General features: G+C 46.8%; 1 protein-coding gene across 6 annotated transcripts in view; it reads right to left on the bottom strand.

The window, feature by feature from the left end:
- The window catches only part of Fam81a (family with sequence similarity 81 member A), a 44,880-nt gene that overhangs the window by 15,578 nt on the left and 11,672 nt on the right, over nucleotides 1-17,630 (bottom strand). For all 6 annotated transcript variants that reach the window (XM_063243602.1, XM_063243603.1, XM_063243604.1 and 3 more), the window contains exons 2-3: nucleotides 10,450-10,546; nucleotides 9,238-9,511 (exon numbers count right to left, since the gene is read on the bottom strand). In XM_063243602.1, the coding sequence (XP_063099672.1) occupies nucleotides 9,238-9,511; nucleotides 10,450-10,460 (285 nt within the window). In that variant the 5' untranslated portion in view covers nucleotides 10,461-10,546. The remainder of the gene's footprint in view (nucleotides 1-9,237; nucleotides 9,512-10,449; nucleotides 10,547-17,630) is intronic.

Genomic DNA, 17,630 nt, shown 5'->3' with positions numbered 1-17,630 from the left:
AGTTTGCTGTTTGCAGCGGCCAGGAAAGGCAGCCCAGCCATGCCCGCCTGCCTGGGAGAGCCCACAGAGCGTGGACTGAAATCTCTAAAAACTAAGAAATAAACCTTTCCTTTCCCAACTTGGGCATCAGGTATTTTGTCTCGGCGACGAGCATAAAGTAACTAAGACATACTCCTTTTCTCTTTGAGATATGAAGGGTCTAATGTTGTCTATTACAATGAATTTGCTGAGACATTGGTTCATTTTTCTCTAGCCACATTTATTTTTCTAGCACCTAAGATTGAACCCAGGGCCTTGTCCACAATGAGGCAACGCTCTACCACTGAGCTACACTCCAGTCTTTTCTTATTTTTTTATTTTTAATTTTGTGTCAGGGTCTCACCAGATATGCTACCCAGGCTGATCGAGAACTTGGAATCCTCCTGCCTCAGCCTCTCATTCCTAGAGCTGGGATTCTAGGCTACGGCACTATAGCCAGCAGATCTTATTTATGTTATCCACTATATCCCTGCAGCTGTGGAAGAGGAACAGTGAATCCCCCCACCAACATTTGTATCAAGTCCCCAGAGCTGCCATTTCCTTTGGTAGGAACAGAGTCACGGTGAAGTCTCTTACCGTCCTGCTGTAGCCTTCTTTGCCCTACCTAGTGCTTCCCTGATGTTAACATCGCTGCTGCAGTTTAGAAATAATGAGGCAAAGCCCGCTTTGTGGTCACCACTTGGGTGACCACACGCTAGGCAGGGTCAGTGCGCTGTAAGTATTAACTCTCTCAATCTTGCGACCAGCTGCGTGGTTATTAGGCGGCAGAGCTGGGATTCGAACCCTTGGCACCCGGCCCTGCAGGAGACGCTCTCCACTGAGACCCTGTGCTACTCTGTGCCTGCAAGAGTCCTGGGTCTCACTTTGTGTCCTCAATGGGGGTTGCTTCACTGCTGTTCCCACCCTCTCGGCCTTGCTGAGCCTGGCGTGAGGGACGCCGTCTCCCCTGCTGCCTGAGGAGGCCTGGCCACCTCTGCTGTCCCCTGAGCGGCCACCCAGGCTCCGTCCTTGTGCAGCCCCACCCCCAGGAGCACCTTCATGGTTCCTGAACCCAAGGCCTCCACATCGAGCTACACCCCTATCCCTTAGTTTTATTTGAGACAGGGTCTCTTTAAGTCACTAAATTGTTTAGGCTACCCTCAAACTTGCCTGCCTCAGCCTCCTATCTGCTGCCAAACAGGAGGGGGCACCCCCTCCACCATTCAATCCTTGAAGCCTGCGGGGAGGGGACCTGCTTTGCTCTCTGCCCCCAGGACCTAGGCTTTGATAGTGGGGCTGGGCTGGGGATTTAGCTCAGCGGCATAGCGCGTGGTCATGAGTTCGATCCCTAGTACTGATTAAAAAAAAAAAAAAAAGTTATGGGTGATTGAAAGGGTTTTGGCCCAGACAGGACACTGTAGCCAGGAAAGCGTCAACCGGAAGCAGGAAGCCCCTATCTCCCCTGCCCCTAGGAAGTTACCTGTGACGTCATCTTCCCCGCCCCTGGAAATTTACATATGGCGCCAAACCTAGGACCAATGGGCTACCTGTGCATCCCTAAGCCTTAGGTTCCACCCCAAACAGAGGCTATTTACATGCCCCTACCCCATGTGTCCGGGGAGAGATCGCCAGAAGCCAGCGGTGGGGGAGCCAGTCATCTCTCTCCATGTTCTCAGAATAAAGGCCGCTTTTTATTTTATACTTCTCATCTTTTGGAAATATTTTTCATCTTTTGGAAATAATCCTAGCAGTGATAGCTGGGCTAGAATTAGAACTCTGTCTGCATTGTTTTGAAATCCCGTGCTGATGGCATTGTTTTATGCTGATTAGCTTTGTTCTGTTATTCTCTTTAAAATTAAAAAAAAATTAAATTTTAAAAAAAGAACTCTGTCTACAGAATGTTATGTTTCAGTGATTTTTGGTTCTTTTGGTCTGGGTATTTACAATAGCTATTTGCACAAAATCACATAGGGTTTTTTGTAATGTTTTGTTTTGCTTTTTGTCTTTTTGAGCCAGGGTTGCGCTGAGTAGTTCAGGCTGGCCTAGAACTTGTTTATGTATCCCAGGCTGGTCTTGAATTTATGGGCAACTTTCTTGCCTCAGCCTCCTGAGGCTGGGAGGTCAGGCAGCCACCACCACACCCAGCCTCACATGGGTCTCTTTTAAAGTACCATTCATTAACTCCCTGGAATGTTTCCCTCTCATTTGTCTCTGTCTAGCATTTTGGTCAGAGTCCTCTTCCCAGCTGAGTGGTCCAACAAGGCCCCAAGGGAAGACTTCCTCTCCCGCCAGGGCAAGGGATGTGCAGACCAGAAGCCCAGCGCTTGGCCCCAGGCCTTTCCTCCCCCTGACCTTCCGGGCAGTCGGGAAGCTCGGCAGCTCGGCTCTTCCTCTATGACCTCGGCTGTCGGTGCTTAGCAGCTGTGAAGAATGTTTTCTTCAATGTCAGAATTCAGGGGTTTTGTCAGACTGCGCCTGGTTGCGAGGCTTTCCAATCCATCTTCTCCCTCTTTCTTTCCTCCCCATAAGTCTTGCCCAAGCCCGAGGGTCCCACCTCGCCCTGGAGGGGCTTCCATTCCTCCCCTGCTGCCCATGGCCTGGGGGGGGGGGGGTCTGCATTGTCTAGAGGGCATTGAACTGATAGGATTCACCTACTGGTTTCTCAAAACCAATTCCAGGAAGGCATTGCGGTGGCGCAGAACCTCCCAAAAGTGTGGACCTGTCTGTTTACAGGGCCCCTGCTGCTCAGCTTCCTGGGCTGCCGCCTTTCTTCTCTCCCAGCCTCTGGGCCCACTGGGCAAGGGGTGAGCTTCCTGTCCTGTGCCTTCTGTAGGTCCTAGCAGGGAAAGCACCAGAGACGTGTTTGCTCTTGGGGCGGGGATGTATGTAGAATGGTACTTTAAAAGAGACCCATGTGAGGCTGGGAGTGGTGGTGCCTGCCTGACCTCCCACCCTCAGGAGGCTGAGGCAAGAAAGTTGCCCACGTCTCGCTCTGGCTCGCTCTGGCGGGAGAGGAGGCTGGAGCCAGCTCCCAGGGCTGTGTGAGAGCTCTGCCTATCTCCGGCTCCACTTTGCTGTGAATTTAAAACTGCTCAAAACACATAAAATCTATTTCTGATGTGTACTTATTTTAGTTTAGTTAATTTTTAAAATTTCTCGTAGTACTGAGCATTAAACGCAATGTCTTGTGCACATTAATTACGTGCTTTTTCACTGAGCTACATACATCCCCGCCCCAAGTCCATTTTAAAAAATCCTATCTTTGCTTATTAAAGAAGAAAGTGTTTTTGATTTGTAATACTAGAAAGTACAACAAAAAGCAAAAAACACAGTTGGTGGTTCCTGAAACAATTTCTCTGGAACACGACATAGTAAAATCCCAGAATCTTTATAACTTTTCATCCAAGAACTGTAGTTCTTACAGATCATTAGAAAGAAAAAATAAGGGGGCTGGGGATTTAGCTCAATGGCATAAGCTCCTGCCTTGCAAGTAGGCGGTTATGAGTTCGATCCCTGGTACTGATAAAAAAAAAAAAAGAAAGAAAAGAAAGAAAGAAAAAATAAGAAAAATGTCAAAACATGTATGCACAAAGATATCTTCATAATGTTGGACATATGGGGAGTGTTTCACAAGGTGCACTGTTATACAAATGCTAGGATGCTCATGAGGGCTTTTAAAAGCAAGAGAAAACATGTACAACTGAATACTGTGCAAAAGGAGAAGATAGCCATGGATATAATGCAGTGGCATAAGTGCCTGCCTGGAAAGCACAAGGTCCTGAGTTCGATTCCTGGTATACACCAAAAAAATAAAAAAAAGAAAAAAAGAGGCTGCCAAGCACACTGTGATTCCACCTGTACACTATGGTCCTTATCAACTACAAGAATGTGCCAAGCATGGTGGTGCATTCCTTGTAGTGCTGGTGTAATCCCAGCACTCAGGAGGCTGAGGCAGGAGGATCGCTGTGAGTTCAAGGCCAGCCTGAGCTACAAAGCGAGTTCAAACCTAGCCTGAACTGCATAGTAGACCCTGTTTTAAAAAAAATATATATATATATCTATATATGAATATTAGTGTTTTGCTTCTCTTTTAGAGTGGGATGGTGGTATAAAACATTAATTTTATAACCAGAAAAAAGTGTTATTTGAAAGCTTATGAAGAAGAAAAGTCCCTTGACCTTCCAGAACCCTTATGCAGATGAAGCAAGCATTGCATTAAAAGTGCTCTGAAGAATCCAGAAAAGAATCATATGAGCTCAACACCCCGTCCTCAGTCCTGAGAAGGAAGAGAGGGAAGGCAGGATGGGGAAGGGGCCTTGGACAAACACGTCTCCAGAAAGGCGGGGACTGGCCCTAACCTGTTGCTTTGGAACAGTGCATCATCAGGAAGCACGGATTTAAGATAGGTCAAAGTGGGGCTGAGGATTTAGCTCAGCAGCATAAGCACCTGCCTGGAAACTCGAGGTCATGAGTTCAATCTCCAGTCAAAAAAGAAAGGTCAGAGCGTTAAGTCAGTCAGTTCTCCACTATGTCAGGTCAAGGGGTTGCTTTAGCCTGCAGAACCCAGAGCCCAGGGTGCCTTCAAGGAGCAAGCCTGTGGCGGGGCAGGAGCCCCACACAGCAGGGACGTCCTGTAATCACACCCGCCCACGTCGAGGGGGCGGGTGTGCATGCCTGCCCTTCCTTTCCCTTGTTCTATCTTTAAGGGTCTTCCCCCCTCAAGGTGCGCAGAAGGAGGTGCCGGGAAGGCTGATGATAGGAAGCTGGTGACATCTCACCTGGTCCTCAAGGAGGAGCTTAGACGCGGCAAAAAGCCAGCATGCCAGTTCATTCACACAAAAACTTCTGCCGGCCTGCTGGGTGTGGAGGCACACGCCTCTAATCCCAGCACTCTGGGAAACTGAGGCAGGAGGACTGCCAATTCAAGAACAGCCTGACCAGTTCAGCAATGTAGAGACCCTGTCTCAAAATAAAAACAAGAAAAGGGGTGGGGATGCAGCTCAGTGCAGAAGGCCCAGGGTTCAAAGCCCAGCTCTGCAAACAAAACCAAACCAAACAAAACAAAGGCCATTCATGCAAAGAGAATGGAATGGATACTCAGATTACAGCAAATCTGCTCTCTCTTCCTCTCTGGCTGGTGTCAAGTCCAGTGAGTAAACAAAACGAATCTGGATGCTCATCACCAATTCTCTCTGGCCAAGGGTATGTGTGTGCGTGTGTGCGCATGCATGCATGTGTGCGTGTATGTGTGTGTGTGTGTGTGTGTGTGTGTGTGTGTGTGTGTGTGTGTGTGTGAACAATGGCCCAGATCCCAGCTGCAGGCAGAAATTTCATTTCCAGGTGAAATACATGAAGTCCAACAATCAAAACACCCTCTCCTCTTTGGCCTGCTGGGTACATACTAAAGCAAGTTCTTGTCTGTCCAGCCCTACTCCATACTCACAACCTTGTCTGTGCATTTTTGTGCTTACTGCTTCTTACTTTGATTTGGTGTTTTTGTTTGTTTTGTCTTTTTGAGACAGGGTCTCTCTATGCAGTTCAGGCTGGCATTAAACTAGCTCACTTTGTAGTCCAGGCTGGTCTCAAACTTGCATCGATCCTCCTGCCTCAGCCTCCCTCCTGAGTGCTGGGATTACAGGAATGCACCACCATGCCTGGCTTGATGTGGTTTTTTGCAGTGCTGGGATTGAACTCCTGGCCTCACACAAGCCAGGCAATCCTTCATTGCTGAATTTAGCTCCTCTGTCCACTTTCTGATGTCTTCCTAAAGCTCCACACGCCACTTGTGTGCTGAGAACCCTTCTGTAGTCCACTTGCCAATTATTTCATCTACTCAGACAAAAGCTGGCCGCATTCCCCATAACACACCTAGTCAAAGCTGATGCCCCAAGCCGGCAGGACACTGAAATCCCAGCACATGGCAGCCAGGGTCCACCTGCAGGTTCCAAGCAGCCAGGTGGCAGAGTCCACTGCCCAAGTCTCCAAAGCCAGAGCCCTGAGCGAACCTGGGGGCTTCACACCACTTCCCCTAGCCCTCAACTCAACTGGCAAAAGGGTCAGGATCACTAAGCACAGCCTGGGGTCCAGGAAGTGGTAACTGGTTAAACCAGACATGCATAATTCACAGCTGACTCTATCACCTCCTCTAAATGTATAATGAGGATAACCTATGGAAAGCTTATGAGGAATCAGTTATGAATGACATACTCCATATCAAAGCAAATTGCTAATGGGCCGGGATCTGGTCAAACAGTAGAGCTGCCCAGCCAAACTTGGTCAGTGCTGACTGCATGCTAGCACACAGAGGCACCTGTCTTCACCTGAGCAGGTTCCAAGTTTTACTTCGTGAATGAAAAACAAGTATAAATCAGTAAGAAAAATCTCAATGGGCTTGGTACCCTTGTCTGTAATCCCATCATCACGGGAGACTGAGGCAAGAGGATCTCAAATTGGAGCCCAGCCTGCACAATTCTATGACTTAGTAAGACTGTCTCAAAAATTTAAAAAAGGAGGCCTGGGGGTAGTTCAGTGCAAAGACCCTGGGTTCCAGCCACAGTATGGCAAAAAAAAAAAAAAAAAAAAAAAATCCAGGTATTCATTGCAGAATTTATTAACAATCTACAGATAACAACAAAAAAATACACCTTTCATACTAAGTACAATTTGAATATCTTCACACCTCTTGCTTTAAATATGCAACTCTCACCTTTTGTATAACATTTACCTCCCCAATTTTTACATTATTGATAAAGACTTCCTTTAAGTACTTTTACATTTTCACTGTGCACCACCATTAGGGGTTAAATGTACATGCACCCCTAAAACCTAAATGTTGCAATGCCAACTCCCCCCTCGATGGTGTTGGGGGGCAGGGCCTTTGGGAAGGTTTTATTTAGGTCAGGAGGGTGGAGCCCTCAGGACCATGGTCAGTGCCTCTAGTGAGGAGACCAGAGAGCCGGCTTCTGCTCTGTATTCTCTCCATGCAAGGATGCAAGAGGCCAGCAGTCTACAAACCAGGCAGCCTCCCCGGCCAGTAGAACTGTGGAAATTTCTGTCATTTTAGCCGCACAGTCCATGGTAACTTGTCCTGGCAGCCCACAGCAAGACAACCACGATTCATGCTGATGGATTCTGGCTGTGGGGTGAGCTTTCTGTCTCATCAAGTGTCCTTATGTTTGGGTAGACATGCTTAGTGTTATATCAGAGTCCGTATCATCAGTATTCCATAGGGAAGTCTGAAGTTTCTAAACTTCCTGACTACTATTTTAATATATGTGGCTGTGACCAGTTATAAAAAAGTAAACACTCAATTATGTGAAGTAATTTTTTTGCCAAAATTAGATTTTATTCAGTTTTCCTTCTTTGCAGTGTTTCCACTCATTTCATCTCATTTGCAAAATTCACATACTCTAAACACATGTAGAAATGGAAGGGTGCTGTCTAGTACGGCAAGAATAATCATTACATGAGATGCGTTTCAGATGCTAGAAAAACAGCAGAGCTACAATTGCTTTAAAACCCACTGCATTCTAAACTGTCCCAAAAATGTGTAGGAAAATATGTTTGTGCTGGGTGTGGAGGTGCAAGCCTGTAATCCCAGCTGCTTGGGAGGCTGAGGTGGGAATAACACAAATTTGAGCCCAGCCTGGCCAATTTATTGAGACCCTGTCTCAAAATTAAAATTTAAAAGAGGGCCAGGGGTGGAGCTGAGAGATATTACACTTGCCTAGCATGTGTGAGGCTCTAGTTCAATCCCCAGTATCAGAGTGAGGGTAGGAAAAAAGGAGAGAAGGAAGGAAGGAAAAGTCTATACTTGAAAGAACACCATTAGGGAAATGAAAATATAGCTGCAGAACAGGAGAAAATACCTGTAAATCACGTACCTTATAAGGACTTGATCTAACCTATATAATAAATTGGTAGCAGTTCTGAATGGTAAGGCAAATAACGCAATTAATCCAACTTCAAAATGATTCTAATACACACCACAACATGCAGAAATTTTTTTTTTGACTTTATGAGACAGGGTCTCACTATACAGTTCAAGCTGGCCTTGAGCTCACTTTATAGCCCAGGCTGGTCTTGAACTTGCAAGGATCCTCTTGCCTCAGCCTCCTGAGTGCTGGGATTACAGGCATGCACCACTGGGCCCAGCTACCATGGGTGAATTTTGAAAGCGCTGTGCCTAGTAAAGTAAGCCAGTACAAAATGACAAATATTGTGTGACGGCACTTACATGAATTCATCATAAAATGCAAATTCACAGAGAAAGCAGAAGCCAGGCTGCACAGGCTACAGAGTGAAACAGGAAGTCCTGTCTGGGCTGCCCAGAAGAGACAAATTTACAAAGATACAAAATAAGATGAGCGGCAGGGTGGAAGCAGGACTTGTGTGAGTTTTAGAGGGTGACTGCACAGTCCTAAAATGGAACTGTGTTGATGGTTGTACAACTCTATAAATCTACGGGAAGTCACTTCATCATATACCTACAATTGGAGAATTATTGTGGTACTTAAATTATCTCTCAATAAGGCAGTTTTAAAAATACAAACCTGGCTTAATAAAAAAGAAAGGATCTCATGTCAGGGAGCATAATTAAGACGCAACCCCATGACTGGAAATAAAGCCCATCTTTATTCTGGGCATTATTTATTTATTTATTATTTGATACTTCCACAAAAAGCCCCAGGCAAGCTCAAACTTTCTGACCTAAACTGTGTGGATCCTGTGATTGTTCAAATAACAGCAGTAAATTTATCAGCTCTAGGACTATGCTACCTCAGATAACAGCAGCCTTTTACTGGGTCCATTACAAAGCAAAACAGCAATAAAGAAAAGTGTGAGAAGCAATTCAAATACCAGAGTAACACCCGAGTAACAAACTGACTCCTAGGTAATGGCCTGGATACCTTTCATCTGGGGCAGCAGAGGCCAGCTGAGTACTGATTTAATAGCTGTCTTCAAAGAAGATGCAAAGGGGTTTCCAAGCACACTTTGTGCCTGGTTCCTGCTCTCTCCATGGAAAGCCAGCCACACCATGGGGATGCAATGACCAGCAAGGTGCACTCAGCATAAACACAAGCCTCGTTGCGTGGGGAACTACTGTCAAACCCTGGCGTCCACGCAAGGTACTGGTACAAGCTGTTCCTGGGCATCAGTAAGCATGGCAGGCCAGGCCACTTGGGGAACTGGTGGGGCCACCCCGGGCACACCCCTTACCTCGATGTCTCTGTTCAGCTGCTTCACGATGGCAGTTATGTTCCGGATGTGCTCCTCCAGGAACAGCCTGGCCAGCCGGTCCCCACCCCCTTTGTTCTGCATCTTCTGCAAGCTGTTAACAATGTCGTCCTTGATGCGGAAGGCATGCTCCACCAGCGCGGCCGTGGTCTTCTCGTGGCAGAGGATGCGGTCCTCCAGCTGCTCCACCAGGCTCACAGAGGAGTAGGGGGCCATGCTCAGAGACTGGCTGTGGCGGGGCATGGTTCGAACCCGCCTGCAGAAGGGACCGAGTTACCAAGGGTTTGCACCTTGGCAGGAGAATTATTTCACATCCAGATGCAAGACTTCCCAGAGAAGCAGACGCATCTGTCTGTCCCTGCCAGCTACGTGGGGCCTGAGCCGGGGATTCTTCCCCCAAGTGACCTCCTGGGGAGGCACATAGATATACCCAGGGGTGCACCCACAGGCCAGCCTGCTGGAAGCAGTTCTGTAACCTCTACTAGCCGGAGGCTGGCAGAATTGGGAACCAGACATGCCCAGAGCACCAGCTGAGATGTTAAGATCAAGCCGGCAAAGTCTGACAGGCTCTCCCCTCTGCTTCCCCCTGAAGCAGTGGTTACACATCAGATGCCCAGAGAGCCTGGCAGGTGACACAGTGACCAGAGCCCCCAGTGCACAAAGCCAGGGAAATGACTGTGGGGACCCAGCAGGGTCTCTTCCCAGCCCCTAGGGCTGTGATTCTGCTGTACCCACCAGTGACCAACCACAAATCTGGTCTGCTTTTCCAAATCATCTGATATTTCCGAACAGCCAGAATTTAGATTCCCATGGAAACTGTCTTAGTTTTAAAAGCCACAGACCCATCAAAGGTCTTGTCCTCTGTGTGAGGCACTTTTGTGAGACAATTTTGTCCTGCAGGCACCTATTTGCAACTTCAGATTTAGGAGGGTTAACGGGGACATGTTCAACCAAGTTTGGAGGGTTCGCCAGGCTTCCAGAGCCCCACTGAGTTCAAGCCCGAGGTCAGGCTCCCAAGAACTCTCCAATTCCAGTGATCACCCCAGTTCCACAATTCAGTATTAGTCGGAAGCCAAGAAAGGGCACACAGTCATACCTCCCTTGCCTTTGAACAAAACTCTTCAGGGGTCTGGTACCAGCCAACCCTCACTCCCACTGCCGTTCCCATACGGTCAGCGGAAAGGAAAAATGTACCTTTGATGCATATTTTCCTTATATTATATCTTTCTTCAGTGACAAGAGAAGGAAATGCTGGGCTCTGTTGGGCCATTTTCTTTTTAATAATTCACATCTGTTGAAAAAGAGGCACTAAATTATTTAACAGTTTGTATCCAGAAGTTACAGTGACCTTGAAAGTTTATTAAGTCGCTCAGATGTTACACCGACATGCTGATCTGTTACACTGTTAATTGTGCGATAGTTTGCTTGTGAAATAAACAGCAAAGCTTTTAAAATAAGGATAAAGGAATCCAGCAAAATCTAAACACGTCTGAAATTAACACCGCTGAACCTGGACAGGCAGATCCACAAGTGAGGCTTCCAGGACCTTCCCTCACGCCTCCACCTGCATTCCGAGCCTGAAAAAAAATCACTGCTCCACAAGCAACCCAGGTTCTTTAACGGATTTATTGGAAATCTGCAGGAAACTATCTTAGCGAACTGGGGCTCAGCCAGCTCCATGGCAATTAAGCACGCTTGTTTCTAAGTCAATCTAAAATAACACAACACATGATTCATAGGATCTGATTGGGAGGAAGGGTACACTAAGATAGTGATATTCTCCATGAAAGCTTTCAAGCTTTATGATAAGATGTAATCATTTACTCTGCATCTGACATGGGAGGAACACAGATCCTCTCAACTCATTAGAAAACGAGGTGGGTTTTTTTTTCAAGGATTTTATTCCTTAAATTTCTTGATACTGCTGTTAATTAGCTTACAACGAGTGCCTAGTAACTGCGATCTGGCTAGGTAATTAATGCTCATTTAGAAATGATTCAGAAAGCATTTCTGATTGATACCATTGTTTTGGCAATCACCTCGCCAGTGTTTTATTTTTAGAGTTTCAAAATGTGAACAATTCACTTTCCTAGACAAAGAACTTCAAAATTTAAACAAACCACATTTTTTTATTTTTGTCTTTTTCTTTTTTATCGGTACCGGGGATCAAACTCACGACTGCCTGCTTGCAAGGCAGGCGCTTATGCCGCTGAGCTAAATCCCCAGCCCCAAACTACATTTTTTAAAAAAAGATTATTCATGCTAAACAAACACAATGCCCAAGGATCATGGGTAAGAACTTCTGTCTTTTAAGCTAAATAAAATGGGGCCGGTGTGGAAAATGATGTTATTTAGGATTGCTGAATACCTTTAAAGTGGTAAGACACCCTCACTGAAATGTTGATCTACAGAAAAGTCCGATTTTTTTTTTTTTTTGGCACCAGGAATCGAACTCATGACCTCACGCTTGCCAGGCAGGTGCTTACACCACTGAGCTAAAGCCCCCACCCAAAGAGTCCAATTTTTAAAAAACATTGATCAGGTAGGTAAGACACAAAAAACACTCCCACAGATCAAAAGGACAAACAGGGTTGGGGGCTCAGCTCAGCGGCATAAGCACCTGCCTGCCAAGCACAAAGTCCTGAGTTCGATTTCCAGTACAAAACTAAAAAACCCCCAAACTAAAAAGGACAGATAAACCGACCACAGTGTGACTGGTTGGCTGTGTGACATGAAGCTGAATCGGTCTGCACTCTGCTACACACCCCTCGTGCCCGTGTTCCCCGGAATGCCTTCACCGCCCCTACCTGCCCGGAATGCTGTTATTCATCCTTCAAGCCTGCCAGCCCCTCCAGTCCCTACAGTGATTCCCTCCGAGGACCACACACCGCTCCCCACCTCTGTATTTTATGCAACTTATTCTGGCGATTGCCATTCACACATAACAGTCTACGTCCCTGTTACACTGGATGCTGATGGGGCAGCCTCCAGGTCCCCGCCAGCACAGAGCCGACCTAGCACTGAACCCGAGGACGTTTGCTACCGGTGAGTGGCTAACACCCCACTGCCAGCAATCGCAGCATTGAAGGCCTTAGAGAAGACAGCTCAAAAGTAGAGTTCTTTATGGAGACTGGGGTTAGGCACTCGGTGAGGATCTGTCAGTGAATGGAAGGAACCTTTTATCATTTCCCTTCTCTGAAGTTTGTTTCATTCAGCTGGAATTAGCCTGCCTGAGCTATGGAAGCCCAAGCAGGTCAACGTTCTCTCTCTTTTTTTTCCAAATCCATTTTACTCAAGAATAAAAAAAGAAGGAGGAGAAAAGGGAGGAGGAGGAGGAGAAGAAGCAGGAGGAGAAGGAGAAGAAGGAGAAAGAGAAGAAGAAGGAGGAGGAGAAGGAACAGAAGGAGAAGGAGGAGGAAGAGGAGAAAAGAAAAAACTACAACAAAATTTCAAAACCGTCAATCAGATCAACCTTCGGAGACAGGAGCGTGTGGCTGTGGGTGGCTTCCCATGGCAGGTCTCCCTGTTACCCGTGCTGTGACTTCTCTGGCAGAAACCACGCCGCGGGAGTTCACAGCTCACACAGCTGCGGCTCAGAACCCCTGCACATGCTGAGTCTATCTGCTCACACTCAGGTCTCTCAGCTCCTCGGAATCAGGCATTCTGCCCCGAGACAACAGCCCTGCCTTGCAGGTGAATGAGGGAGAGCAGAAATTTTGTATAACTTGGACCCTTTTTCTGTTTTTTTTTTTTTTTTTTTTCTTTTTTCTCCTTAAATAAAATTAAAAAAAAAAAAAAAAGACACCAGTGGATCGGAAACCTCTGCAGCCCCGGTCTTCAGGTCTTCCCGGGGCATCCTGAATATTATCTTGGGCATCCTTCCCACACATGCGGAAGGCTCACCTCCATACTGCAAAGAGATGCACAAGCTCACCGGGCAGATTCGGCTTGTGTGCTCTTCTGCCTGTGACATGGTTCATGGTACCACAAACAATCTGCACAGCATGCTTTTCACAAAACGAGGGAAACTGGGAAAAGGGGCAGGTAGGTCAGAAGGAGGAGAGGGAAGGAGGAGGGGAGAAGGGAGAGGAGGAGGAGGAGAAGAAGGGAGAGGAGGAGACAGCATAAGAGACAGGAAGCCACTGGGTGTGGTGCACACACCGGTAATCTCACTCTCCAGGAGGCTGAGGCAGGAGGCTCCCAAATTCCAGCCCAGCCAGGGAAAATTCAGGACCATAGGGAGACTGTCTCAAAATAAAAAGTTTCACAAAGAGCTGGGGATGTAGCAAAATATAAAGGCCCTGTGTTCAATCTCCAGCACCACAAAAAAAGGGATGAAAAGGAAAATCATAATGTCCCAAATATGGACTATATCCAGAGAGCTCACACAGAAGCAGAGGGGAATGCTATTTACATCAAGGGCAGGGGATGTAAAGTATTTGCTAGCATGCATGAGTCCCTAGGTTTAATCTCCAGAACTACACATTTTTTAAAAAAAAAATTTTGTGATAATGAGGATTCTGCAAGGAAAAAGCAGAAGAAAGTGGATATATACATGAATATTTTAATATTTTACTGAGCAAAGAAGACATGTGTCAACTACTATACTTTTATAAGTAATATGACACCAGGTAGAAATACGACAGAATCATTCTAATATAAAAATCACACATTAGAATTTAAGGACCTCAATGAACTTAACCAATTAAAGTGACAATTTTTTTTTTTTATCACTTTTGAGACAGGGTCTCAAGGCTAGCCTTGAACTTACTATGTAGCTCAAGCTGGCCTTAAATTTGAAATGATTCTCCTGCCTCAGCCTCCGGAGGGCTGGGATTACAGGAATACGCCACCACTCCCAGCCTAAAATGTTTTTACTAGAAAACAGAACATCAATCATACAAAAATGAAGTTAGATTTTTTTCACTTCACTATTAAAATATAGTCCTGATGTGTATGCTGAGTGTCAGATAATTTTTTAAAAACCCACAGACAATGCATTTATGAATAAAGTGGTTGTAATTTGGCGGGGGGAGCCTACTTTCTCACAGCTAAAAATAGGGTGAGAGGAGAGCGGGTGGAAAGCCCGTGAAGGTATGCAGAAGCCAGGTGTGCAGAAGCCAGGTGGGACCTGCGCTCAGGCTGCCTGGGCCTTGGGCTCCTGGGGAGCCGCAGGGGCCACGGGAAGCAGAGAGATCAGGATGGTGGTGGGCGGGGCTCCCAGGGCGCGGGGTTCACACACACACACACACACACACACCCTGACCTTACAGGGGCTGCCCCTCCTTTCCTCTCCCTTCCCACCTCCACCCCCTCTCTCAAAGTTCTTTTCTGGTGTGACCCTAAGTTTGAGACCAGCCTGGACTACACAGTGAGATCGTGTCTCAAAAAGGACAAAAGAAAATTATTTTTAAAGAGTGATTTGTAACACACATAGTTTGCTTGAAGAAATTTCTCGTTCTTTTGGCTAAAATCAAGTGTGAAGGAATTTGGGACATTGTAGGAAACACCCACCTTGTGTCAAACTGAACAATGCTTTCGGTGATTAGTAAAATAGTATTAAAATTCAGGCTCCATGGAAAGGCATACAAAAATGAAACCTGACATTCAGAGAGTTCAGAATATCAATCTACATATTTCAAAATCTCTAAGATACACATCTTTAAAAAGAAAAAACGAGTAATACTGCATGTTCTACACTGTATGTGCCCTGCATTTCCTGATACTCCATTATGGAAAGACAGCCACCATTCTTGACACCTGTGTGATATTCCACCGGGTGAATGGTCATTCAGTCCTGGAAAATTAAGTGATGCAGACTGCAAGTTACACTCAAAATTCAAATTAAGATGAGGCTCTGGTATCGGAGTGTGAAAAACCATGAGGGGGTGAACCCAGCCTGTCGACAAACAAGAGAGGGGAGGCCACCACTGCTCACTCCCCAGGGAACCTGGCAATGGTTCACCCCCCCACCTCCACCACCACCACCCCCGCCCCTGGGGCCCAGCTGGATGCTACCTTGCAGCCTAATCCAGAGCTGCGCTGCTCACCAAATCATTGAGAATAGATGACCAGACTGAAGTGATTTTATAACGTTGAATTTAATCAACTGAAAGCTATTTTGACTATGGAGTATTTTACAATCTAGAAATGGGGCTGATACAGCACTCCAGCAGCACAAAGCAGTTTTTCTTTCTTATTTATTCAATGCTATTTATTTATTTTTATCTTTTTGAGACAGGGTCTCCCCATGCGGTTCAGGCTGGCCTTGAGCTCATTTTGTAGCCCAGGCCCTCCTATCTCAGCCTCCTGAGTCCTGGGATTACAGGGATGCACCACCACCACTGGCTTAGTTTTTCCTTTTTAATGAACATATTTTTGGAATTTTTATATTGAGCTAAGGTCTCCGTAGGCTGCCTACGCTGGTCCTAAACTCCCGGATTTGAGTGATCCTCCTGCCTCAGCCTCCCCAGTAGCTGGAACTACAGGTGCACACCACCGTCCCAGCGGTTTGCAGAGACAGAAGGCACCAGGATTTGCAGGAACCTAGAGAGCAGAGCAGTGGGGAGCACCGCGGGATGGAGGGGCGGGATGCAGGAGGCCACGCCGAGTGCACACTGGTGTCCATGGCTGTGTGCACCAGCACAGAGAGAAGCAGCAGGCGGGGCCTCACGCCCTCAGTGTCGCACTGGACCGGGACCCTGGAGAGCAGGCTCCACACAGGCTCCACTGCCAAATTCTACAATCACTCGGCTGTGTGGATAGCCACCCTGGCACCTGTGGCTGCGCGGATGGATGGGTCAGATAGCCCCACGCGTGCCCACGGTGGGGTCCTCCTCTGTGATGCGCTTCGGGCACGAACCTGGCCAGCGGACGCGGTGGCGATGGTGGCCAACAGCAATTCCAACCCCGAATCCCATGCCTTGGCGTTCGTGTCACTAGGAATGGAATATTTTATCATCTTTTAAGTTGCTTTCCAGATTTCCAAGAGTTTTTCTTGCTTGGAGAAATCTCCAAGGAGTATTGAAGCGAGAACAAATTTAACAAGGGTTTTTTTTTTTCCATACCAGTGGCTCTGCCTTGGCAGTGAAAACAAATTATAAAACAAACCTAATTTGCCACATGAGAAAGTCACAAGAGGCAGCATCTCATCCCAGCCGATTGTCAAAAATCAACTCTGAGAGGCACAGCTATCAGCACGGATTGACAGGGACCAGCAGGGAGCCCAGATGGGGTGTGAATGGGGAGCCCCACTTTGAAAGCAATGTTCAGCACCTCTAAAGCTGAAGAGGCACCAGTCCCACAATGCAATCATCCTACTGCTGAGAGAGAGTCAAAAAAAAAAAAAAAAAATTGGTCCAGCTGGGCCTGGTGGCTCACACCTGTAATCCCAGCACTTGGGAGGCAGAGGCAGGAGGATTGCTGCAAGTTTTCAGTCAGGTTGGGCTACAAAGTGAGTTCAAAGGAGGCTGAACTGAACTACATAGCAAGACCCTGTCTCAAAACCAAAAGAAAAAGAAAAAAGTCAGACATCAAAAAAGTTAATGTTCTATTTGACTTCTTGTTCATTTTCATGTACCATTTAAAAAGAATGAAAATTACTTCCTCCTGCCCTCATTTTAAAACAGATGAAAAATGTAAAGGCCAAGAATTCAAAGGGGAGCTGTGTCTTGGTCTGCACACTGTAGGACCTTGAATTGGAATCCCATGGCAACACTAATCACCATCAGATCTCTACCCTCGGCATTTACCCACGCTTAGCTGCAATCTTAGCCAGACCTTAATGGTTCCGTAAATGGCTGGTGACAAGAATCCAGAAACAGAAGAGCGGTTAATTAAAATAGCAATGGCCATTTGGCAAACCTATCCATCGTCTTCATCAAAAGAATATCGATACCTATTTGAAATAATGGTTGCGCAGACTGTGAAATCACAGGACGTGTTTCTACACTTGCCAAAATGTTAACGTTTCTAAAACAAGCGGAGTTTATAGTATTCTACTGAGCCAGAATTGGAACCTGGAAACCAGATCTTGGACCTGTGGCAGCTTAAGTCCTATGCAGCCAGTATTTCACTTTATGAACTTCAAGGATCCAGCAAACTTTCTCTGAGCACCATTGCCGCCACAGCCCGGCTCACATCTTTCACCTCTTCCTCCACCTCCTCCTCCTCCTCCCCATATCAAGAAGCCAGCCTGATGCTGGCCTGGCCAACATGGGGAAGGAGGAGACCCAAGGGCAAGGGCAAGGCCACAGTTACTATGGCCCATGTGCACTGGCCACCGACCCTCTGCCTTCTTTGCCTCATCTGACTGCCCAGGCACCTTCTTCCTCCATATGTGGACACCATCAGGAACTTGAGGTTACCATTAATGC

The sequence above is a fragment of the Cavia porcellus genome, unplaced genomic scaffold (assembly GCF_034190915.1).
Source record: "Cavia porcellus strain 051 isolate PalLab524CR breed Dunkin Hartley unplaced genomic scaffold, mCavPor4.1 scaffold_38, whole genome shotgun sequence".
NCBI classification, from domain to species: Eukaryota; Metazoa; Chordata; class Mammalia; order Rodentia; family Caviidae; genus Cavia; species Cavia porcellus.
This window is presented reverse-complemented; position numbering and strand designations above follow the sequence as displayed.